Genomic DNA, 26525 nt, shown 5'->3' with positions numbered 1-26525 from the left:
GCTATTTTAAGTTGGTGCTTTGTTCTCCTCCTATTTTTCCCTCTATTATTTTCCCTAGAAACTCAAATTCCCCTAGCCTAAATCTATTCTGCCTTGAATATTTATTACCTATTTATTTATTCCGCTCCTTGAAAGTATTTATTCCAGTCTATTCCAAAAGTAAGTGAAGGGATTTCTGCTATTTTAAGTTGGTGCTTTGTTCTCCTCCTATTTTTCCCTCTATTATTTTCACTAGAGACTCAAATTCCCCTAGCCTAAATCTATTCTGCCTTGAATATTTATTACCTATTTATTTATTCCGCTCCTTGAAAGTATTTATTCCAGTCTATTCCAAAAGTAAGTGAAGGGATTTCTGCTATTTTAAGTTGGTGCTTTGTTCTCCTCCTATTTTTCGCTCTATTATTTTCCCTAGAAACTCAAATTCCCCTAGCCTAAATCTATTCTGCCTTGAATATTTATTACCTATTTATTTATTCCGCTCCTTGAAAGTATTTATTCCAGTCTATTCCAAAAGTAAGTGAAGGGATTTCTGCTATTTTAAGTTGGTGCTTTGTTCTCCTCCTATTTTTCCCTCTATTATTTTCCCTAGAAACTCAAATTCCCCATGCCTAAATCTATTCTGCCTTGAATATTTATTACCTATTTATTTATTCCGCTCCTTGAAAGTATTTATTCCAGTCTATTCCAAAAGTAAGTGAAGGGATTTCTGCTATTTTAAGTTGGTGCTTTGTTCTCCTCCTATTTTTCCCTCTATTATTTTCCCTAGAAACTCAAATTCCCAGAGCCTAAATCTATTCTGCCTTGAATATTTATTACCTATTTATTTATTCAGCTCCTTGAAAGTATTTATTACAGTCTATTCCAAAAGTAAGTGAAGGGATTTCTGCTATTTTAAGTTGGTGCTTTGTTCTCCTCCTATTTTTCCCTCTATTATTTTCCCTAGAAACTCAAATTCCCCTAGCCTAAATCTATTCTGCCTTGAATATTTATTACCTATTTATTTATTCCGCTCCTTGAAAGTATTTATTCCAGTCTATTCCAAAAGTAAGTGAAGGGATTTCTGCTATTTTAAGTTGGTGCTTTGTTCTCCTCCTATTTTTCCCTCTATTATTTTCCCTAGAAACTCAAATTCCCCTATCCTAAATCTATTCTGCCTTGAATATTTATTACCTATTTATTTATTCCGCTCCTTGAAAGTATTTATTCCAGTCTATTCCAAAAGTAAGTGAAGGGATTTCTGCTATTTTAAGTTGGTGCTTTGTTCTCCTCCTATTTTTCCCTCTATTATTTTCCCTAGAGACTCAAATTCCCCTAGCCTAAATCTATTCTGCCTTGAATATTTATTACCTATTTATTTATTCCGCTCCTTGAAAGTATTTATTCCAGTCTATTCCAAAAGTAAGTGAAGGGATTTCTGCTATTTTAAGTTGGTGCTTTGTTCTCCTCCTATTTTTCCCTCTATTATTTTCCCTAGAAACTCAAATTCCCCTAGCCTAAATCTATTCTGCCTTGAATATTTATTACCTATTTATTTATTCCGCTCCTTGAAAGTATTTATTCCAGTCTATTCCAAAAGTAAGTGAAGGGATTTCTGCTATTTTAAGTTGGTGCTTTGTTCTCCTCCTATTTTTCCCTCTATTATTTTCCCTAGAGACTCAAATTCCCCTAGCCTAAATCTATTCTGCCTTGAATATTTATTACCTATTTATTTATTCCGCTCCTTGAAAGTATTTATTCCAGTCTATTCCAAAAGTAAGTGAAGGGATTTCTGCTATTTTAAGTTGGTGCTTTGTTCTCCTCCTATTTTTCCCTCTATTATTTTCCCTAGAAACTCAAATTCCCATAGCCTAAATCTATTCTGCCTTGAATATTTATTACCTATTTATTTATTCCGCTCCTTGAAAGTATTTATTCCAGTCTATTCCAAAAGTAAGTGAAGGGATTTCTGCTATTTTAAGTTGGTGCTTTGTTCTCCTCCTATTTTTCCCTCTATTATTTTCACTAGAAACTCAAAATCCCCTAGCCTAAATCTATTCTGCCTTGAATATTTATTACCTATTTATTTATTCCGCTCCTTGAAAGTATTTATTCCAGTCTATTCCAAAAGTAAGTGAAGGGATTTCTGCTATTTTAAGTTGGTGCTTTGTTCTCCTCCTATTTTTCCCTCTATTATTTTCCCTAGAGACTCAAATTCCCCTAGCCTAAATCTATTCTGCCTTGAATATTTATTACCTATTTATTTATTCCGCTCCTTGAAAGTATTTATTCCAGTCGATTCCAAAAGTAAGTGAAGGGATTTCTGCTATTTTAAGTTGGTGCTTTGTTCTCCTCCTATTTTTCCCTCTATTATTTTCCCTAGAAACTCAAATTCCCAGAGCCTAAATCTATTCTGCCTTGAATATTTATTACCTATTTATTTATTCCGCTCCTTGAAAGTATTTATTCCAGTCTATTCCAAAAGTAAGTGAAGGGATTTCTGCTATTTTAAGTTGGTGCTTTGTTCTCCTCCTATTTTTCCCTCTATTATTTTCCCTAGAGACTCAAATTCCCCTAGCCTAAATCTATTCTGCCTTGAATATTTATTACCTATTTATTTATTCCGCTCCTTGAAAGTATTTATTCCAGTCTATTCCAAAAGTAAGTGAAGGGATTTCTGCTATTTTAAGTTGGTGCTTTGTTCTCCTCCTATTTTTCCCTCTATTATTTTCCCTAGAGACTCAAATTCCACTAGCCTAAATCTATTCTGCCTTGAATATTTATTACCTATTTATTTATTCCGCTCCTTGAAAGTATTTATTCCAGTCTATTCCAAAAGTAAGTGAAGGGATTTCTGCTATTTTAAGTTGGTGCTTTGTTCTCCTCCTATTTTTCCCTCTATTATTTTCCCTAGAAACTCAAATTCCCAGAGCCTAAATCTATTCTGCCTTGAATATTTATTACCTATTTATTTATTCCGCTCCTTGAAAGTATTTATTCCAGTCTATTCCAAAAGTAAATGAAGGGATTTCTGCTATTTTAAGTTGGTGCTTTGTTCTCCTCCTATTTTTCCCTCTATTATTTTCCCTAGAGACTCAAATTCCCCTAGCCTAAATCTATTCTGCCTTGAATATTTATTACCTATTTATTTATTCCGCTCCTTGAAAGTATTTATTCCAGTCGATTCCAAAAGTAAGTGAAGGGATTTCTGCTATTTTAAGTTGGTGCTTTGTTCTCCTCCTATTTTTCCCTCTATTATTTTCCCTAGAAACTCAAATTCCCCTAGCCTAAATCTATTCTGCCTTGAATATTTATTACCTATTTATTTATTCCTCTCCTTGAAAGTATTTATTCCAGTCTATTCCAAAAGTAAGTGAAGGGATTTCTGCTATTTTAAGTTGGTGCTTTGTTCTCCTCCTATTTTTCCCTCTATTATTTTCCCTAGAGACTCAAATTCCCCTAGCCTAAATCTATTCTGCCTTGAATATTTATTACCTATTTATTTATTCCGCTCCTTGAAAGTATTTATTCCAGTCTATTCCAAAAGTAAGTGAAGGGATTTCTGCTATTTTAAGTTGGTGCTTTGTTCTCCTCCTATTTTTCCCTCTATTATTTTCCCTAGAAACTCAAATTCCCCTAGCCTAAATCTATTCTGCCTTGAATATTTATTACCTATTTATTTATTCCGCTCCTTGAAAGTATTTATTCCAGTCTATTCCAAAAGTAAGTGAAGGGATTTCTGCTATTTTAAGTTGGTGCTTTGTTCTCCTCCTATTTTTCCCTCTATTATTTTCCCTAGAAACTCAAATTCCCCTAGCCTAAATCTATTCTGCCTTGAATATTTATTACCTATTTATTTATTCCGCTCCTTGAAAGTATTTATTCCAGTCGATTCCAAAAGTAAGTGAAGGGATTTCTGCTATTTTAAGTTGGTGCTTTGTTCTCCTCCTATTTTTCCCTCTATTATTTTCCCTAGAAACTCAAATTCCCAGAGCCTAAATCTATTCTGCCTTGAATATTTATTACCTATTTATTTATTCCGCTCCTTGAAAGTATTTATTCCAGTCTATTCCAAAAGTAAGTGAAGGGATTTCTGCTATTTTAAGTTGGTGCTTTGTTCTCCTCCTATTTTTCCCTCTATTATTTTCCCTAGAAACTCAAAGTCCCCGAGCCTAAATCTATTCTGCCTTGAATATTTATTACCTATTTATTTATTCCGCTCCTTGAAAGTATTTATTCCAGTCTATTCCAAAAGTAAGTGAAGGGATTTCTGCTATTTTAAGTTGGTGCTTTGTTCTCCTCCTATTTTTCCCTCTATTATTTTCCCTAGAAACTCAAATTCCCCTAGCCTAAATCTATTCTGCCTTGAATATTTATTACCTATTTATTTATTCCGCTCCTTGAAAGTATTTATTCCAGTCTATTCCAAAAGTAAGTGAAGGGATTTCTGCTATTTTAAGTTGGTGCTTTGTTCTCCTCCTATTTTTCCCTCTATTATTTTCCCTAGAGACTCAAATTCCCCTAGCCTAAATCTATTCTGCCTTGAATATTTATTACCTATTTATTTATTCCGCTCCTTGAAAGTATTTATTCCAGTCTATTCCAAAAGTAAGTGAAGGGATTTCTGCTATTTTAAGTTGGTGCTTTGTTCTCCTCCTATTTTTCCCTCTATTATTTTCCCTAGAAACTCAAATTCCCAGAGCCGAAATCTATTCTGCCTTGAATATTTATTACCTATTTATTTATTCCGCTCCTTGAAAGTATTTATTCCAGTCTATTCCAAAAGTAAGTGAAGGGATTTCTGCTATTTTAAGTTGGTGCTTTGTTCTCCTCCTATTTTTCCCTCTAACATTTTCCCTAGAAACTCAAATTCCCAGAGCCTAAATCTATTCTGCCTTGAATATTTATTACCTATTTATTTATTCCGCTCCTTGAATGTATTTATTCCAGTCTATTCCAAAAGTAAGTGAAGGGATTTCTGCTATTTTAAGTTGGTGCTTTGTTCTCCTCCTATTTTTCCCTCTATTATTTTCCCTAGAAACTCAAATTCCCAGAGCCTAAATCTATTCTGCCTTGAATATTTATTACCTATTTATTTATTCCGCTCCTTGAAAGTATTTATTCCAGTCTATTCCAAAAGTAAATGAAGGGATTTCTGCTATTTTAAGTTGGTGCTTTGTTCTCCTCCTATTTTTCCCTCTATTATTTTCCCTAGAAACTCAAATTCCCAGAGCCTAAATCTATTCTGCCTTGAACATTTATTCCTTATTTATTTATCCAGCCCCCTGAAAGTATTTATTCCACTGTATACCAAAACTGAAGGAAGTATTTATTTGAAACAATTATCCTTCTTTTCTTTGTTTTTTTCTTTTTTTTCTGTGTTTTGTTCTGTTTTGTTTTTGTGGGCTTCATTCCAAATATATTCCACTCCATTAAAAAAAAAAAAAAAAAAAAAAAAAAAAAAAAAAATCGTTTCTGCAACTATAAATTTGCTAATTTTTCTCTCCTCCGTGTTTCCTTCTTTAATTTTCCTTATAAACAAAGATGCCCATAGCTGAAATTTATTTTTTGTTTTAAGGTTTAATTAGTTCACCCTCAAAAATTATTTTTAGCTCCGTCCAAAAAGTAATAAGACTGGCTACCGGATGACGTTCCAATCGCCAGCAGAACACTCAGTGGGTTGTGTCGGTGGTAGAAGTTTTGCCTAAGCATCACACTGTGTGCCAGCCCCTTCTCAGGAGTAAAAAAGTGAGGGTCGATCGTTCCATAATATTTTTTTTTCATTTTGATCGATGAATAAAAAGCAGAAAATGGAGCTGACGATAGAGCAGCAATACGTTAAGAAATTCTTACCTTCATTGAGTATGCCGAGAGAGACAATGTCGTATCGAAAGCTAGGTTTGTTGTTTTTATAAGGACTTCAAAGACGGTGGGGGGACAGCTGAAGATAAAGATTGTTCTGGGCTCTCTTCGGTGAGTTCGGAAACATGTCAAAACCTATAGAACTCTTTAACCCAAACCATCGGACAATTAATATTGGAAGAAAGTAACATACGTAAGTCATCGGTCCACAATAATTTAACCGAAAATCTTAACGTGAGAAAATTTTGTACAAAATTGGTGTCATAAGTGCTGAATGATGAACGAAACAACGTTGAGTTGATCTGTGCCATGAAACAGTGGAGGTTTTGGAGGGTGAAGCAGAATTTTAGATACTTCAATAACTGGTCATGAAACATGAATCTTCCATTATGACTTTGAGACCAAACACCGGAGATCTGAATGAGCTATAAAGTTGTCCCTGCGCCCCAAGAAGGTAAGAACGGTTGAGTCCAAAGTGAAGACCGTATTCACTCTTTTCAATAACTGTAGGGTGGTTTATAGTGAGTTTGCGACTCAAGGACAAACTCAATGCCACTTTCTGCCAGTGTCCTTGTCCAGCAGCACTAAAATGTGGAAGTTCCACCACAGCAACGCTCCGAGCCACACCACCTTCCCATATGACGTTATACCTGACCCGGATAGGAGTTGAAACTTTCACACATCCTTTTTATAGTCCTGATTTCATTTCAGACTTTTCCTCTTTCCAAATTATAAAGCTGTCCTGAAAGGTTGCTTTTTGCCGCTATCCAGAATTCCGTAACCACCTCCTTAAAAGGCATTCTGTAAGCTGATTTCCAGGGAATGTACGAATTATGAATATTACATTAATATCTGTGCATAAACGCCCAAGGGAAATATTTTGAAGAATTTTCAAGAATTATACCTAAAAAATTTTAATTAATTAGAATTGAAGAATTAATTATGATTAGAATTTACTAGAATCAAAGCACTAAAATGTGATGAATGGTTTCCGGTGTAAAGTCTTGTTCTCGTTACTTTTTGGGCGCACCTTCATTCCAGAAACTATTAATTCCACTAAAGCCCAAAAGGTAAGTAAACCAACTTAAATAGTGTTGAATGAAGATTTTGTCAAATTTTGAGATAAATGATATTTTTTAGTAATTTTGCTGTTCTAAGTAGTAAGTTTTCGGATATTTAAAAAATAAACTTCCTCAGTTCCATTGTCTTGAAAGTATATATTCGAAAACGGCTTCATATTTGTTTGTGAAAATTGACACCCTGGGATTGTCTGGTCTGAAAAAACGATGTAGATAGATCACGAATTTGATAAAATTCATTTAGAGTCTTAATTTTGAAAAAAAGTGTGTGAGTTACGTCACATTCATAAACATTTCAAGAGCCAAAATTACATCATTATACCCCTGGAGTGGTTGTGTCATTTTCAGTATCTAAGACGCATATACAATTACACAAGATGACAAATCACTCTGAACAGCTAAAGATAAAGGCATGGAACAAGAAGAAGCAAAAATCACATTGAATTGCAAACGAAAATACTGCGCAACAAAATCTGCGGTTAGAAGATAAAGCAATATTGCAATGGAATGAAGGAATGTATTAGTTTAGCGTGTGTGAATCTGCGAAGGATAAAAAGGAAGGAAGAATTGAATTCGTGCCAGAACTGCTTAATTCCATTGAACGGTATTTTCGTGTCGTCTTTCGTGTCAAAGACACGGAATCTTGTTTTCTAAAAATTTGACATCTCTATTTAGTTCAAATTTTCCCCTAAAAACGTTAAGTTTGGTGTATTTTAGCTGTTATGGCTGAGATTTCCAGCCATCTGGCAGATACACAAGACATCTGCAAACCCTATGCTAAATTATCTAAAGGGTAGTAGCATGGGCGCCAGACCCCTGTAATGTGACAACTAGAGGATCAGAAAGGTCAGTTTGACTATAGTTTCCGATATATTGACCACGCTGAATCTGAATATGGCTGGTGGCAAAGCCGGAGGTGACGGCTTAAACTTCAAAAATCCAAAAAACACCCTTTTTAGTCCTGCAAAGTGTGTACAGACTGTTTTTTTTCAAGGCTGTACCATTCCAATTTAGTTTCATGGTATCTAGAATTTATTCCTAATATAGTGGTTTCTTAGAATATGTTCGTTTTTTCTGATACCTTGTATAGTCCCGGAGCTATAGGCTAATATTTAATAGTTTTTCCCTGAAAATTTCAAAATTCGAAGATTTATTTCAAGGTAAAGCACGTATCTCGCAATTTAGTGTATTTATGGGATTTTTTATGTTTTACTGGAATTACCTTGGATATTCAGCTTCACTTTGCCGAACATATCCAAGCTCCAACTATTTGGTAAAGCTCCACATAATTTTTTTTAAGCGTAAGCCAAAAATATATGCGAAAATATATCTTTGCAAAATAGTGATGTGATACAATATTCTATGCTAGAACTCAGCGTAGAATCCAAATATCAACTTTAATTTTCAACCCACTATCAACTTTGTTTTGTTATAGGCTATTACGTATTTGTTGGCCTATCATTTTTTATGAAATTAAATTAAAAATCAAGTTTTTTTTAACTGAAAGTAAGGAGCGACATTAAAACTTAAAACGAACAGAAATTATGACGTATATGAAAGGGGCTGTCCCTTCCTCAACGCCTCGCTCTTTACCCTAAAGTTTTTATTGTTTTAAAAAATAAAGTTGTGAGACAGAGTCAAACTTTAGCGTAAAGAGCGAGGCGTTGAGGAGGGGACAGCCCCTTTCATATACGGAATAATTTCTGTAAGTTTTAATGTCGCTCCTTACTTTCAGTTAAAAAGACTTTTTTTTTAATTTCTGAACGTTTTGAATTAATGCAGCTTTGATTTTGGCTCACTGTATATAAATAATTAAAAATTATTATAGAAATTTGCACATTAATTTTACTTTTTTTTGGCTAAATGGCTTTCTCGAAATTTCGTTCTGACGTAACTTACGAATTAACTTACGTAACGAACTTTTATATTCGTATATTTTTATTAAGTATATTAGGGGGTTTGCTTCCTAGTCAGTACCTCACTCTTTACGCTAAAGTTGAAATTTTGTTCCTATTCTTTAGGAATGACCCCTTAATCACAAAGGCAATTAATTAAAATAAATACACAGATGAAAGTACATAAAAAACTTTAGCATAAAAAGTGAGGTAATGACTAGGGGGTGAATCCAATCATGCACGTAATAATTTCTGTTCGTTCTAAATTTTGATGTTGCTCCTTATTTTCAGTTGAATTTTTTTTTTATTATTATTATTTAATTTCTGATCGTTTTTTTAAATAATGCCGGAAATCCGGCACCCCCTTCATAGCAATGTCCCTTCCCCCTTGAAAACTTCCTCCATGGAAAGATCCTCCCACGTAACCCCCGCCCCCTCCCCCAACTACCAGAAAAAATCCCCCCTGAAAACTTCTGTATACTTCCCAATAACCAATACTATATGTAAACATTGGGCTAAGTTCGTAACTTGTAGACCTTCCCCCGGGCACAGTGGGGGATTAAGTTCTCCTCAAAGACATATCCATTATGTTTGTTAGCCATGCTGAACGAAATGGATGACTAGAAACTTTGATCGAATGACTCTGGGAAAAAATTAGCGTGGGAGGGGGCCTAGTTGCCCTCCATTTTTGGGTCACTTAAAAAGAGCATTAGAACTTTTAATTTTCGTTCGAATGAGCCCTCCCGCGATATTCTAGGACCACTGGTTCGACACAATCATCCCTAGGAAAAAAAACGAAAGAAATAAACACATCTATGATCTTTCTTCTGGCAAAAAATACAAAATTCCACGTTTTGCAGATAGGAGCTTGAAACTTATATAGTAGGATTCTCTTATATGTTGAATCTTATGGTGTAATTTTCATTAAGGTTCTATGACTCTTAGGGTGTGTTTCCCTCTTTTTCCGAAAACAAGGCAAATTTTCTCTGTCACGCAACTTTTGATGGATAAGACTAACTTTTGATGGGCCAGGTTGCTCCTTACTTACAGTTTGTTACCATGAACTGTTTGAAATGTTAGCTGGAGACACGTTTATATTTCAATTTTCACGAGTCCAACGATAGTCTTGAATTGGCCATTTTGTGTCAGCTTTAGTTGCTATATGCTATTTAATTTGCTATTAGCTCTGTTTTTCTTGCCAATATCGTTGTAAATCCAGATTATAATGAATCTACGAAATTTAAAGGCCAACTTACATCATTTTTGCCCAGGGATTATCGTTTGTTTTTAGCATCTATGATACATGCATAATAATAAAACATGACAAATGACTTCGAACAGCTAAAGCAAAAGTTATGGAACAAGCAATAGCGAGGATCACATCGAAATGCAAATGAAAATATTACAAAAAGAAATCTACAGTTAGAAGACAAATCAAAAATTGCAATGGAATGAAGGAGCGTGTATTTCTAGCAAAGCATACCATATATTAAATACGTAACCTCACCTAGGTACCTCTCCCCCCCGTCTAATCCCCCCCCAAAAAAACAGTTTAAATATCGTTAACGCAATGAAAACCACGCCTTGTATTGCATTACTCTATAGCGGTCTCTTGAATGGGCGGCTTTTTCGTGATTGGTTTCCAAAAGAGTGCTTTTAATACATAAGTACCTCATTTTGTTTCTAGCTTCGTTTTGACACAACTCATGACACTGAACACGCGCTCCACGAAAATTTTTCACCCCCTCTCCCTCCTCTAAAATTTGTTTCTGAGTCGTAAAAATTGCACATAGACAAAATTTTGATACGTTTTAATTTTTTTACTGTACCTCCCCCCCCCGCCTCCCCCCACCCCTAACAAAAATCCGTGATAAGCCTTCATAGACATAAAAGATTAATTGAAAGGTGGAGGGGTTTTTATTTTTTATAATTTAGTGTCATTATTAGCCCCTAATTTAGTTCGCTTTGCGTTCGTAATTAACAGATACACACCCATCAATCAAGACTGCTATTAATTAGCTATCCTGATACTAGCATTAGTCAAATTGCATTCATTAGCAATGTTTATTTGTCACTATGTAGAATAACTGATTGGCTAAGGTAGTTAGGTAGCTAACGGACGTGGAAGAACCACACTTGACAACAGTGCTTTTTTTTCGTTTACATGGTCGAGCCGTGATCTCCAGCTTTGCCACGCCCATGTTCAGATTCAGCGTGGTCGATATAGCAGGCCTCCCACTGGGTTCATAATTATGAAAAAAGTTCATATTTTTAACCTAGGTTCATAAATGGTTCATAATTTATAAAAAAGGTTCATAAAGTTCATATTTTTCTTGTCATCAGCTGGAAAGCACTTGCGGTTGCTGTCTTTTTCCGTATTAAAGACAAGCAAAGCAAATGTGCAAGAGTTTTATTTAAAACGTTTCAAACTGTAACACTGCAGGTTTTGTGAACATACATTTCCTTCTGTTCAAAAAGACATTGTTACATCTAACTTGGTTCCTATATTGCCCCAATATATTCTAAGAAGATATAGTATACATAGATATAGATATTAGTTCTTATACTAAGCTATCTTTTAGTCTTTTCCTTTTTCTGGCTTGAGTCTTTGCTACCTTCATAGAGTTTTCTAGTAGTAATATTCCTAAATAGTTGATTTAAGCTTATGAGCTGTAACATAACTTCTTGCCAGAAGATCATAAGTTGATTGATTATTCTTTTTTTTTCTTTTTTTTTACATGTGATTCACACTAATGCTTTTTCTCTTTTTCTTAGGAAAGGTTTGCTGCTATATTAATGCTTTTTTGCTTTGGGCCAATGGTTGCTTGGTTACTGCTTAAGAGCTAAAAATGGGCAGATGCAAGTTTAATAGGGCATGGTTAAAAAAGAGGACAATACTAAGCGCTTGGTCGGTGATTGGTTTGCAGGCAGTGTTAATAGTGACGAAGAAGCTTTCTGCAAAGTGTGTAACAAAAGCTTTATGAGTATTAGAGGATGGAACTCCATAATCCAACACTCAGAGGGCGAAAAGCATGTTTTGAATCTTACAGCGAAATTGGACCCGCTCCAGCTTGTCTTGCATACAACTAGCTCGTCAAACTCCGAAATAAATTCGATTTCTAGAAAGGCCAAGGTCCTAAAGGCAGAACTCATTTGGGCCATGAATAATGTCATCCGTGATATGAGCGCTGCTTCCTGCAATGGCATTGCGAACATTTTTAAAGCTATGTTCCCTGGTGAAGTGTCGGCGGAACTCAGCCTTGGAGAGACTAAGGTATCATACCTCATAACAGAGGTGCTGTCGCCCCATTTTCGTAAGGACCTTCTAAGAGACATTGGATCTTCTTACTTGGCGTTGCTTTACGATGAGACTACAAATGCCAAAGGTGCAAAGGAGTTGAATATCATGATTAGATACTGGTCGGAGACCGAAGAAAGAGTCTCTGTACGCCACCTACAGTCCTTTTTCATAGGACACGCAAAAGCGGAAGATTTACACCAGCACCTACTACAAGCTCTAAAGGATGCTAACCTTGATCTCCGTCAAGTCTTGATGATGGGGAGTGACGGACCTAATGTCAACAAGAAAGTTTGGAGGTTATTTGATTCCGAAATTAGAACTGTGCGTATCGATCGAGACTTAGGTGACATTGGGACATGCAACATATACATAGTCTACAACGCTTTTTTGAAAGGTTTGGACCATCAGGGATCCAAAGTTTCCGATTTTGCGATTCGAATTTTCTACTTCTTTAGTGGTTGGCCTGCCCGTTTAGAAGACTTTGGTACCATCCAGGAGAATCTCAAGCTTCCTCCACATCGTTTCCTGAAACATGTGCCAAGTCGGTGGCTAACCCTCGTTTTTTCAGCTGAGAGACTTGATGAGCAATGGGATTCTTTCGGTGTGCATTTCTTGAAATTTATCCCTAAGAAAAGATTAGAATGGATGAAGTTCAATGAATGCCGAGAGATAACTAGTAATCTCGAGTTTATCACAACCAAAGCATTAGTCCTTCTTGTCATATCTTTGGGAAAGCTATTTGCTCAGTTCACAGAGTTGTTTCAACGTGAAGAACCACTTATCCATATTCTGTACGACGAAATGCGTCGACTAGTAATGATGACCGCCAGCCGTTTTGTCAAGCAAAGTGCTTTGACTGATATTCAGAAGGGAAAAAAACTTTTTCTAAGTTCTCGAATTCAAGTGGGGATTTTCTTCCATCCGATAAAGTAGCATGTGGTGACGGCGTGAAGAATGCCTGTCGAAGGTACAAAAAATTGATGCTCTGAACTTCAAAAGTAGTGCCAGAACTGCTTAGCTGGCCGCTTGCCGCCATATTGAAGAGAAATCACTAAGTCAAAGTGCCCTTCAGCATTTCTGGTGCCTGCGGTTGGATAATTCGAATCCTGAGACAAGAACAAGCGACTTTGTGAAAATCGTTGGATTTATCCCTTTCCATGTGGATACTGAAGCTGCCAGTGACGAAAGGAACTTGCTCCAGCTGGAACCGAGTTTACCTAAGAACATGACCTCATCAAGGATTGATGTTTTATGGAACTCGGTTTTTAGTCTGAAAAACCATCAAGAACAGACAAAATATCCCCTTGTTTCAAAGATAGTAAAAGCAGCTCTCTGTATGTCGCATGGGAACGCTGACGTTGAATGGGATTTTTCCTGGTCAGGACGGATCATGACCGAGGAAAAATCATCGATGAAAGTCAAAATGCTCAATGCTAGACTGATAGTATCTGAAGCTCTAAAGAAGTTCGAGAATAAGCCCGAGATAGTCCCTATTAACCGAGAATTGTTGATTTTGCAGCGAAATGAGTGCCAGAGCTATGAATTGCGCTTGGAAACTGAGTGATCTAGACAGGCTAAAAAGGAGTCAAAAGGAAAGAAGAAGAAGAGATGAAGAGCAAAAAAAGAAGGATGTTATCTGAGATGAAGACCATTGAACACCTGGAAAAAGATTTGATTGAGAAGAAGTCAGTTGAAAAGGAGAAGGGACAAGTAGCAGAAAAGCTTCTTCAAGAAGCTAATGAGAAGCTAAAAAAAGCCATAGATGCCAAAGACTTTGTAGAAATAAGCCTCGCACAAAGTATGATCGAGGCTTTGAGCCGGAAGATGCGCGAAGAAGATGAGGCAGTCAGAGAGGTTGAGTTGATACAGAGCAGGGTAAACAAATGAAAGTCCTCCTTAATTTCGTCATTTTTTGCCAACAAAAGGAACAAGTAGAGTGGACTATTTTGTACTATTGTGTTTTGTACTTTTATACAAATTATCACATTTAACTGAACTCATGAACTCATAAAAAAAAAAAAAAAAAAAAAAAAAAAAACAAGAAAAATATGTGCACCAGTGATGAAAACACCAACTGCCACTTTTTTGTGTCCACGGACAGTTTCTGAGGTGCACATATCGTAAATTTAGGTTCATAATAGGTTCATAAAAAGGGCAATCAAAAGTTCATAAAGTTCCTATTTTTCACAAAAAGTCTAGCGGGAGGCCTGATATAGTCAAAAACTATTGTCAAACTGACTCTGATCACCTCAACTAAGAAATAAGCGAGACAAGCTTTAGTTGGCGCTTGGACTATAGATAATTCGAGTTTAAAGTAAATCGAATGTGGTTTAAAGCACCGGGAACAGTGGAAATTAAGTTTAATTGATTGAATCGGTTGAGTGAAAAGTTACACAGCTAGATATATCTTAAGAAAATAAGTAAAAAAAAGTTTATTCAGTGTTAATGAAAATCCATCCATTTGCAGTCTCCAGTAGTAGCGGCCACCAAGTTTAAGAAAAAGGAATTCGGATGGAAAATTAGTAAAAGAATAAGCTAAAACATATGGCACATACAAACCGCTTAAGAATGCACAGCTTTCCTTTGAAGATGGAATTTTATTTGCGAATCTACAAGTTATTAATATTTGAAATTTTACAGAAAAAAAAATGATGTGTATTATTGAGTACACACTCGAGAATTTAGATCTTCAGATCAACCAACCGGTTTATACCTTCTACCGGTTGGTTAAACCGGTTATACCGGTTTAGCCAACCGGCACTTCAGTTCTCGAGTTTGTACTGGATAAGACACAGGTACCAAAAGATCAGTTTTCGAAACCCATTGCTCAAAACAGCCGTCGGCTTAAAAATGCTGATTGCATTTTTGAAATATACGTCAACAGTTGTACCAGTTAACACAATAACACTTTCTTGACTCAAAACATTTCGTCACTAAGCTATTTCCCTAATATTTTATTTTCTTTCGATTGAACCTCATTTTTCATTTATTTCAGTATAATGGACACAAAGATGGGGCAACAATTCGTGTATCGTCAATTCTGGTCTGGTGTGAAATTATTGGGTAATATTCTTACTTGGGAAGGGATACTTAGTGATGACCTGTTAAGGACCCTTGCACTAGACAACTTGCTCACAAGATACCTCCTGCTCTCTTTAAGAAGTATGGGAACAATTACTGATAGAGACATACCTTCAGAATTAGAAAAGTGCAAATACGTAAGTTTGTATTTTAGTAAATGCGATTGGATTTGAAATCCTTTGATAGCTATTGAAACTATTAAAGGCTGATATTAAAGTCTAAATAATTTAAAAGATATTAAAATTTGTAAATTTTATATTTGTAATATTTAAGTTTACTATATTGTAAACTTAATAAATATTGTAATATTTATTTCATATTTAAAATTCAAGTAATTAAAACGTCGATTCGACGAATTAATTATTATTAGTTCTTGTCAACTTATTATGAACTATCAAATTTAATAATACCATTTTTGTAATTATTATGTAAATACGTAAATATGAATACAATTTTGAATGCCAATAAGTGACCCTTTATGAAATTCTAAATTTGAAGTCGTGACTCTTGTGTTGTGGTAACAATTTTTTCTTTCATATTCCTTTCGTCCTTATAAAGTTAGGCATACTTATTTTATTACTTTTTTATTTCATATAAAAATTATTATTTCATAACTACCTCTTTATCTATTCCAAATTTTACGTTTGCTACCAAACAGTTGGTTAAATACTACTCATTTTTTTTATTTTAAATTTTGTTTTTCCATAAATAATTTTTTTCGTATTTTATTAGATATTTATATACATTTAATATTAAAATCTATTTTAAAGACTAAATATTTTAAAAAGATATTAAAATATGTAGATTTTATATTTTATAATATTTAATTTTACAATTTAGCATTACTTATTTGATATTTGACATTTAATTAAATGAAACTTCAGTTCGACACTCATTATACCAGCATCGTGTTTGGAGAATTTTTATCCCTTTTTTATCCAATTTTTTGTATAAATACATTTATTATTAATTATTGCTGACTTATTAGGAACTATCAAATTTAACAATAACATTTTTGTAATTATTATGTAAATTCATAAATATTGATACAATTTTGGATGCCAATAAGTGACCCTTTATAGAATTTAAATTTGAAGTCTTAACTGTTATTTTTTGATAACAGTTTTTTCTTTCATCATTTTAAAGTTCACACATGCTTATTTTATTATTTTATATAACAATTATCATTTCATCTCAGTTTTATTCCAGATTTTACGTTTGTTACCAAACAGTTGGTTAAAAACCATTCAACCTCCTTTGCAGCAATTAGCACCATTCACGAGATATTTAATGCAACTTGCACAACAGGCAGATAGCGCATCAATTTCTGGAAGGTACTTATTCCTCTCCCCTTTCTTATTTTCTCTTCACCCCTTTTTGTCCGTTTCTATTCTGGAAAGTATTTATATCTGTTATTTCTGACTTTCCTTTCTTTTTTTATCTCTTGTGTTTTATTCTTGAAGTTACTCATTTTCTCTGTCATTTATGAATCTTCTTCAACTTCCTTCTCTCGTGTTTTATTTTGAAAGCTACTTATTCATTATCTTACGCGTAAAGATCAATAAAGAATTTTTGGGAGGGGAGGGATTGAGTTTTCTTTGGGGGGGGGGAGGGGTGTTTCTTTTTTACATAACTGTCACCCGACAGGCTCTGCTAATTGTATTGCATAAATAGTTTATAAAGATGTAGCATAGAAGAAGGAAAATAAATAAATAAAATAACTAATAACAAAATAAAAGACTAAATAAAATAACGACTTACCATTCTTTCGAGTCTGAGTGCTTGGTGATCTCATTGTATAGCAAGAATACTGATTAACACGAAGGGAATTGTGCCTTAAGTAATTTATAACTTAATGTCTTCTTTTTGCAAGCAGAAGCATAATATTGACATTCACATGGTTTTTATTTACTATATGATGAGTATAGTGTATGTTACCGTGAATGTCCGAAGTCGGTGAATGTCTACATTCACCAGTGAATGTTCGAAACACCCTTTGTTCTCTTTGGATTTAGTCGTTGTTGCCAGTCAATTTTTTCAGTTTTATGCAAGGTTTGATGGTGACAGGTTAGGTTGGGTTTGGTTGAGTTAGGTTAGGTTTTTGGCAAATTTCTGAGATTTATAACCTAATTCAACATGACCCAACCTTACCTTACTTTAATTTTTACCATCAAAGTTTGCGTAAGACTGAAAAAGCTGATTCGCAAAGCTAATTGAATCCAAGCCGAGAAAAAGGAATTTTGGACATTCACCGGTAAATGTTGACATTAACCAGATTTTGGACATTCACGGTAACATATATTTTCTAACTCATGCTTATCAAGGCGAGCGCAATACTCCCTGTTGAGCAAATCTAGCCTGCTGGGCAAAACTAAAATATTCTGCAGTTTTTTTCAGCAGATAATAGATGCGTTAAAATCAAAACATTCAATAAATCTCCTTTTTTATTATTATTTTTCCATTACTATTATTATTCTATGTATTTATTATTACTATTAACATTTACTTTTATGATTATTCACTTAGTTTGCTCTATGAGCTTAGTCGCTTGGTCTCTAAATGGTTCAAATAGATGTCAGTAATGCATACGAATTTGTAAATGCCATTAGTTCTTGTTTTAAAAATCTGAAGATAAATGCAAAGACTAGGTTGGTGCAGATGCCAAAAAAGTAGATTTTAACGCTTTTCACAGACCAACGAGAATCACAGATGTCACTGACTGTCTGTGTCAGTAACTTTTAAAGTTTTGAAGTCCATCTTGGATTGCTTCCTTCCTTTTGATCCTAGGGGATCCGGTTGTCCCCTAACTTTTCTTCATCCTGTAGGGGGGGGGGGGCAGTGACCTCAATTTGGTAATATGGGACCCAGAGATTGAACCTTGCTGCATTGCAGGGCCGACGCAGGGTCCTTGGTATTTAAGAAGCATCGTTATCCGATTACTTACTTACTTTTAAATATTCAAGAAAAAATTAGAAAGACAATTGGATCTGCCAGAGTTTGGTAATATGGGACCCTGAGATCGAACCTTGCTGTAGCAACACATTACAGGGAGAAGAAGACATGACAAATTCGACAAGAAGACATGACCTCTTTCAAATACATACTGGACCTGTTTTTACTACTGGTGTCCATATTTCAGTATTAGCCTCTATATTGTAGCCAGCAAACCTCAGACTTCTAACTAGCAAGCTGAAAAATTCCTTACTTTGTGTGTTTGGGTTTAGAACACAGAGGCATCTGTATTTCGCAAATTTCTCCATTATAGATGTCTCTAGTTATGACTTCATGCACTTAACCCTATTTTTGTTTTTACATAAATGTGGAAGAAGGAGAGAAAAAATATTCAGCTAAACTATATTTTTAGTTGAAAAAGAAAAGTCAACTCCCTGTTGTTTTCCATAGAAAACAACCATTTTTGTTTAGATTGGGAGACCGTTTTCCCAGTGAATTAAAACTATACTGTTTGAAACTTATCCTTACATTAATGACCTTAAACTATTGTGTGTACAAAGCAGAAAGCCAGTTTGTTTTATTGTTATTGATATTTAAAAATTAGTTATGTGTGTTACCTTCACTTAGGAAATAATCAGGGTCTCTTAATCTGTATTAAAAGACCCTGGAACATTTGAAGTTGACTAAAAGTAAACGATATCTGGACTTAAAGATTAATTAGTTTTTAGATCTATTTTAATCAGTTTTTATTTAATTAATTATCTAGTTAATTAGGCAACTAAGTTTTTATTTATAAATAAATCACTAGTCATCATCTCTGAAAACAATCGTGTAACGTTATGTTACGGGTACCCGAAGCCAACCAAGTAATTATTTTTCAGAATTCATTAAGCGGGGGGGGGGATCGACTTGTAAATCTCAGGATTGTTTTGGATGGCCAAGAACATCAAGTTCTGTGTCGGGGATGGGGGTCCTGTTTTATGCCGCCTGGCAGGCTCTGTTTCTAATATAAAGATGAAAAGAACTAGACAGGAACAGCATATAAATAGAAAAAAAATAACACTATACAAAACAAAGCAGGAAATGACATAGATATGCAAAAGGAAACGTGTCCCCTCTCCTTATCCTAAGAAACTCCAACAGCCTCATATATAATGTGGATGCTGCACCCCACCTTCCGGGGGGGATCTTTTCAATCGTAGTTTATAAATGAAAGGTAGAGGTAGGACGTGATAATTGTATGCGCCGCTCGCACTCATATCCATGCTCGCAGTGGTATCCATTTATCTGCATCCACTTCTCGGCTTCCTTCCTTTTGGATTCCTTCAAAATAAGTAAATCATATTTGTTTCGTGGTTGCTTACAGTAAAAATAAAACGCGAGCTAAGGGAACACCTTTTCAGCACAAAATAATTGGTAACAAAAAAGCTGACAAATAAGATGAGAGGGGCAAAGCGGGAAAGATGTTGTTTGCGAGACATGATAGGTTCAGAGGGACCTATCATAGGTCCATCTAGAAACTACCTCAAGCAGGAGTAGGGCTAACGGGCCCTCCTCCTTCTAAACACCTGAACGTCGACTGAAAATATTATAAATATATATATATATACAACAAATAAATTAATTTACTGGCAATATATAATATTATATACTACATATACATATAATATGTAAGTGTAACAAATATAATAAAATATAATAAAAGACCACACTAGATATACTGTACAGCAACAGGAAGCAATAAATATATTAGGAAACCCTTACAAATAACAAATTTAAAAAGAGGTTATTCAACAATAAAAAGCCCACTTATACCCCAACACTTAACCACATGTTACCCCAACTCCTATTTGTTGTAATTTCTGTTAAGTTTAAGTTGAAATCGATTATTTATTGTAACTACAAAGGCCATATCCAGGGGGGAAGGGTGACGGGGTTTTAACTCCCCTCCCCATCTGAAAATTTTGTTAGGGTCTTTACTGTTTTTTGAAAAATTTCTTATGTGAAAGGTTTTTTTTTTAAATTAAATTATAAATGTTTTAATGAAAGGCATATTTGCATGTTTGTAAAGTTTTCTTGTGGTTTTTCTCCTTAAGAATCAAGACTTAGGCTTGTTATTGATATAATTGGGCAAGAAAATTTAAGAATAATTGTGCTATAGAACTTTGGATTGACGGGTAAGGGGAATATTGCTCAAATAATTGGATTGCAAAGTTGAATAGTCTTTTGGCTTCTTTAGGGCTGAAGTGAATTCGATTCACATTGAGCAGAGACAAATGATTAGACAACAAATATAGTCAACGCGTCCGGAGATGTGGGGATCGCCCACTTATCCTTGATGTCGTTAAAATGGGGTGTCTGAGGTGGTATGATCACACAATGCAGAGATCAGAACAGCATATAAGCAATAGCTGTGTCAATTCCTTCCATCACTAGTATGGAAGAAGAAAGCTGGAGGACATAAGAAAATGGGGCTCGCGACAGTCAAGTTCGATCTTAAGGGCTTCCTAAAATTAGGGCGACATTGGGATCGTCCCTGGATTGAGATCATGGTACCCGTCATCTTCGAGCGGAATCTCCGGAAAGAAGCATGTCGTCGTCTGCTAAGTACCACGATGAGTCTGGATGCGGGTTGAACGTGAAGAAAGTACAAGTAGTAGTATTAGTCCTGAAAATTTTAACTTAATACCCTTCACCGTTCCTAAGATATTGCGCATATGCCCTTTTCACAACTGAAATGCATACAGTTTCTTTTGATTTTGTTTAAAATCTCTTGCAGTTTCGCCTCAATACCCTTACCCTTTTCGGACAAACCCAGGATCAAACATTCCCCCTTTCAGGTTGATATATCCTATGTCTAAACAATGGATACGTTACGCAATTTACCATTGTCCTTGTCCCATGAGCTCTGGGCGGTCATGTTGTCCCCAGAACAATGGTTATTGAACGTTTCGGCTATTTGAACAAAATTGTTATCTTAAAAATATGATCATTGTTGTCGGAGTGGGGTCGAAAAGACAGGGGGGGGGGGCTGATTGCACTCCATTAATTTTTGATCAAACAGTTCGTGGTAACGAACTGTAAGTAAGGAGCGACCCGGCTCAATGGTAACCGAAACTCTAGAAAACGGTATTTTGATACAAATAGATACATCAAAAGAATTAGATTTTAATGCTGATTTCAAATATATAACTTTCATCAATTTTAATCCTACCCATCAAAAGTTAGGCGCCTGAAAATATTTGGCTGATTTTTGAAAAAAGGAGGAAAGACCCCCTAAAAATTATAGAACCTTAATGAAAATCACACCATCATATTCAGCGTATCAGAAAACCCTACTGTAGAGGTTTCAAGCTCCCATCTACAAAAATGTGGAATTTTGCATTTATTGCCAGAAGAAAGATCACGGATGCGTGTTTATTTGTTTGTTTGTTTGTTTTTTTTTCGTTTTTTTTTTCCAGGGGTGATCGTATCGACCCATTTTCCTAGAATATTGTGGTAGGGCTCATTGGAATGGAAATTAAAAGTTCTGGTGCCCTTTTTAAGTGACCAAAAAAAATGGAGGGCAACTAGGCCCCCTCCCACGCTCATTTTTTTCTCAAAGTCACCTGATCAAAATTTTGAGATAGCCATTTTGTTCAGCATGTACGAAAATATAATAAGCATGTCTTTTAGGATTACTTAATCCCCTGAAGTTCCCGGGGGGAGGGCTGAAAGTTATGAACTTTACCCAATGTTAATATACAGTATTGGTTATTTGGAAGTATACAGACGTTTTCAGGGGGGATTTTTCCTGGTAGTGGGGGGGGGTGGGTGAGTTGGAGGTTATGTGGGAGGATCTTTCCATGAAGGAAGTGTTCATGGGGGAAGGGACACTGTTATGAAGGGGACGCCGGACTTCCCAGCATTATTTAAAAAAAGATCAGAAATTTAATATGAAAAAAAAACAAGTATTTCAACTGCAACAGCAGCAACATCGAAACTTCAAACGAACAGAAAATATTACATATATAACTGGGTTCACACCGTAGTCAATACCTCGCTCTTTAAGCCAAAGATTTTTTAGTACTTTCATAAGAGCTATTTACTCTAATTAACGGCCTTTGTGATTAAGAGGTCATTTTTAAAGAATTGGAACAAAATTCGAACTTTCGCTTATTGACTAGTATTGACTAGGGGGCGAACCCCCTAATAAATGTATTAAAAATATATGAATATAGAAGTTCGTTACGTAAGTTAATTCGTAAGTTACGTATATTTATTACTAATAAAAACGTTCGTAAATAAAATTAAACAAGATTCGAGAAAGCCATTTAACTAATAAAAATAAATTAATATGAAAATTTTGTTTTAATTATTCATGTACGGTGACCCAAGATCAAAACCTGCATTTATTCAAAAACGTTCAAAAATTAAATAAAAAAAACAAGTTTTTTAAACTGAAAGCAAGGAGCGACATTAAAACTTAAAATGAACAGAAATTATTCCGTATATGAAAGGGAATGTCCCCTCCTCAACGCCTCGCTCTTTACGCTAAAGTTTGACTCTGTCTCACAAATTTATTTTTTAAAACAATAAAAAACTTTAGCGTAAAGAGCGAGGCGTTGAGGAGGGGACAGTCCCTTTCATATACGGAATAATTTCTGTTCGTTTTAAGTTTTAATGTCGCTCCTTACTTTCAGTTTAAAAAACTTGTTTTTTTTATATAATATTTAAAAAGGCCTCTAGAACTTTTGGTATCCAATTGAATAAGCGCCCTCCAAAGTTTCTACAACTCCCGTAAGAAATAGCCCGGTGAAAAACTCTTTCACTTCACTTAGGTCTAAACTTCTCTCTTTGCTTAGTCTGCGCTATTGTGCTACCTTTGATCTCTAAAATCGCTTGACAATGGCTGTTATAGACCTAAGTACATAAGGTTATTCATTATTTTCTGTTCATTTATGTGTCGTTTTAGTTTTTATTTCAGTTCACTGTCTATATAGTTTCTATTCCAGTTTTATTTCTATTCCAGGAAAGAGATAGAACAGGTGGTTGAAATGTTGGATCGACTTGGCGCTGGAGAATTGAGCAAAGAAATAAAATGGAAATATTTATAGACCTTTAGTTTTTGTACCAAATACCAAATATAGTGGTTTTATATATCATCAGTAAATCCATAGGGTTTAAATATCCGACATTTTTTTTAGATGTTGCAGCCCTCGTTAATTTCTACCCCTGTAGTTCGAGAACCCCTTTCGTGTGATTTTATTATTGGTTGCAATGATGAGAGGTTTCAATTCACAGAAAAAAGGAGGGGGGGGGGCTGCTTTTTCTCAAATCTCAGGGGGATATTGTTGTTTATTTAATATTTTCAATGTCAGTACAAAAAAGCCATTTTTCAATGAAAATACCGAAAATAGGTATTTTTTAAAATCTTTGGGGATAGGGGGTGCCAATGAACCCCCTTCAAAGTTGACGCCACTAGATAGCTGCGATCAAAGATTATTTGAAAATATATGGGAAACTGAACGAATAAAAAATAGATGACGAAAAACAACGACTTCTAGATAACGACTACAAGTTGTATAGATGGCGTTCTGCATGCGAAAGATGTGAAATTACGAAAAATAAAGATTGCAAAATATAGAAATTACAAAATAAGATCATTTAGAGTTGTCATGTGCTAAGTTTAGCCATCTAACATTAATCTTAGCTCTCTACAAGGTAGCAACAAGACATTTGGAGCAACCAGTTCTGCTATGTAGATTCCCTGAGTATTATTAACCCCGCTTCGAGGAAGATTGTTGCAACTGATTTTTGTAATTTTTGGCATTCAACAGGCAGTTTTAATTATTGAATTGTCTCCCAAAATGTTAATTGTAACCCCGATAAAGCTCAATAAGCTGCGATCTGTTGCTTTACAGATAGAAAAGTCTTGACACATTTTGCTAACAATAGACCTGGTTAGTTTCGGTGATTCTAGGGGTTGCAAGAATCTCCGTTGTAAATGGGGAAATAATAAGGCATATATTTTGAATTTTCTTGCTATAAATGTTTTTATAGAAAATTTACTGTACTTAGCAAAAAAAAAGATGACAACAGTGGAAAAACATTTAGCAGGAGTGCTAGTGTCGCTAATAATTTTCGCTTAACATTGGGAGATACGAACATCCACATCTTATTACAACTTTTTTTCAGCAAAAAAGCAAACCCCAGTCCGGGGTAGCCGAAAAAAAACGTGTTTTTAAACAGTTTTTTAACTGTATAAGAATAGCCATTCTAGGACGTTTGAGTTCAGAAGAAAATTACATGTTTTTAAGTTTATGAAAATTTTAGGTTTACAGAATCTTTATGAGAATACTGAATCTCAGGCAGCCAAAAAAGCATTTATGTTAAGCCTACAAATATAAACAAAATATTGATGTTATTTAGCTAAAATAAAAAAAAAACAACATTTGAAGGTTTGAAAAAACCTTCAAATGGCTGAGTTTTTTTCTTCAAGCAAAAAAAAAAAAAACAGGAAAAGAAAAACAAAGCACAAGAAATGCCTTTTTAGACATTTAAAATGGATATGAGCGAGTTAGGACCCGCATTTTATTTATTTATTTTTTATTGTTTTTGTAATGTAGAAAATAGATTCCATAAACTAAAGTTCGGAGGTCTATATTTTTTTGCGTTGAACTTCGAAATATTGCGCATTATGTCCAAGCCAACGTTCTAGGGCTGTCTAAGTGAAGCCATATAGCTTCAGTGTATTCTTATTTTTTTTTTCCCGGAGCAAGTTCATATGGAAGGGGTGGTCGTATAAGCTTCGGAGTTGGAAATTTAAAGTTCTAGTACCCTTTTTAATAGTCAAAAGTAACCGGAGGACAAACAGCCCCACATCCTTTTTTCTCCAAATACATTCGATCCAAAATTTGGAAGAGTCATTATGGTCAAAAAGAAGTCCAAAGCTCAAATATCTATACCCCTTGGATTGACATAACCTTACCGGGGCCCCTAGGGGTAGGGTCTGTAAGTTATGCAGGCTGCCCATTGTTACCATATAAGGTTTTTCATGGGAAAATGGGAGATTGTGTGATTCTGCATCTCGAAAAAGGCTTAGGGTATTAAGGTGAAAGTTTAAGGAAATGTTGATAGGGATAACGAACATAATCAAAAATACACTATGTGCATGCTGGTTTTTAAAAGCGCATATCAGCAGTATCTAACGAACGACGGCGTGTATTAAGTTGAAACTTTCAGGGTATGTTGAAAAGTGATCAAAGGGCAACCAGCCCTCCCCTAGTCCTTTTTAAATGCCCCCTCCCATCAACCTGATCGAAATGCTGAAAAACACGTTTAGTTAAAAGAGGTCAAAAGGTATAATAACTATGCCTCTGTGGATGCCATGACCCCCACAGTCCTAGGACAGGGATTGTAAATTTTGCAATTTGCTCATTATTTACATGCAGTATTTATCATTAGAAAAAGGGGATGTTTGATTCTGGGTTTGTCTGAAATGGCTAAGGGCCTTAAGGTTGGACTTCGGTTGAGGAGTATGTTAAACTAAATCATAAAGACTCTACGTTCGTCCAGTTTATCAAAAAGGCGTATCTGTAATATCTTAAGAATGGCAGTGGGTATTAGTTGAAACTTTAAGGGCATGCTGAGGGAGATGTTGAAAAGTGGTCGGAGGGCAACCAGCCCCCCTTGCAAGCTATTTTTAGTTGCCTTCCCCTCAAAGACATCCAATCAAAATGTTGAAATAGTCATCTCGTCCAAAATAATCTAATGGTCAAATAAATATGTCTCCGAGGATCACTTAGTCCCCCCCACAGTCCTGGGGCTATAATAGTAAGTTATGCAAGTTGCCCATTGTTTATATATAAGGTGATTGGAAAAGGGGGCTTGTTTGATCCTAAGTCTCCAAAACGGCTTAGGGTATTAAGGTAAAACTTTCAGAAAATGTTGAGGAGAAAGATGAAGAAATCAAAACACACTATATGCAGGATAGTTGTCAAAGCTGACATCCGATCAAAATTCTGAAATAGCCATTTTAATCAAAATAGTCTAAAGGTCAAATAACAATGACTCCAGGAATGACATAATCCCCCACAGCCCTAGGGCTATGGTTGTAAAATATACAAGTTGCCCATCGTTTATATATAGAGTTTGTCATGGGAAAACAGGGGCTTGTTTCATCCTGAGTCTCGAAAAAGGCTTAGGATAATATATATATATATATATATATATATATATATATATATATATATATATATATATATATATATATATATATATATATAAGTTTAATGTACAATCCCAATATATAAGTTTAATGTACAATCCTTCTATGTACAATCCCTCTTTTTTTGAAAGACTGCTCCAAGATAAATGATTTTTTTTTCTCCCTATTTA

At 35.0% G+C, this 26525-nt stretch overlaps 1 protein-coding gene across 2 annotated transcripts in view; it reads left to right on the top strand.

Annotated features, from left to right (window-relative positions):
* Positions 1 to 23287, top strand: part of LOC148949131 (PAX3- and PAX7-binding protein 1) — a 93391-nt gene extending 70104 nt beyond the window's left edge. For both annotated transcript variants that reach the window (XM_089093195.1, XM_089093194.1), the window contains exons 14-16: positions 15109 to 15331; positions 16404 to 16528; positions 23158 to 23287. In XM_089093195.1, coding sequence (XP_088949321.1) covers positions 15109 to 15331; positions 16404 to 16528; positions 23158 to 23242 — 433 coding nt within the window. In that variant the 3' untranslated portion in view covers positions 23243 to 23287. The remainder of the gene's footprint in view (positions 1 to 15108; positions 15332 to 16403; positions 16529 to 23157) is intronic.
* The last annotated feature ends 3238 nt before the right edge of the window (positions 23288 to 26525 follow it).

The sequence above is a fragment of the Artemia sp. Qi Xiang Cuo genome, chromosome 8 (genome assembly GCF_049724085.1).
Source record: "Artemia sp. Qi Xiang Cuo chromosome 8, ASM4972408v1, whole genome shotgun sequence".
In the NCBI taxonomy this organism is placed as follows: Eukaryota; Metazoa; Arthropoda; class Branchiopoda; order Anostraca; family Artemiidae; genus Artemia; species Artemia sp. Qi Xiang Cuo.
This window is presented reverse-complemented; position numbering and strand designations above follow the sequence as displayed.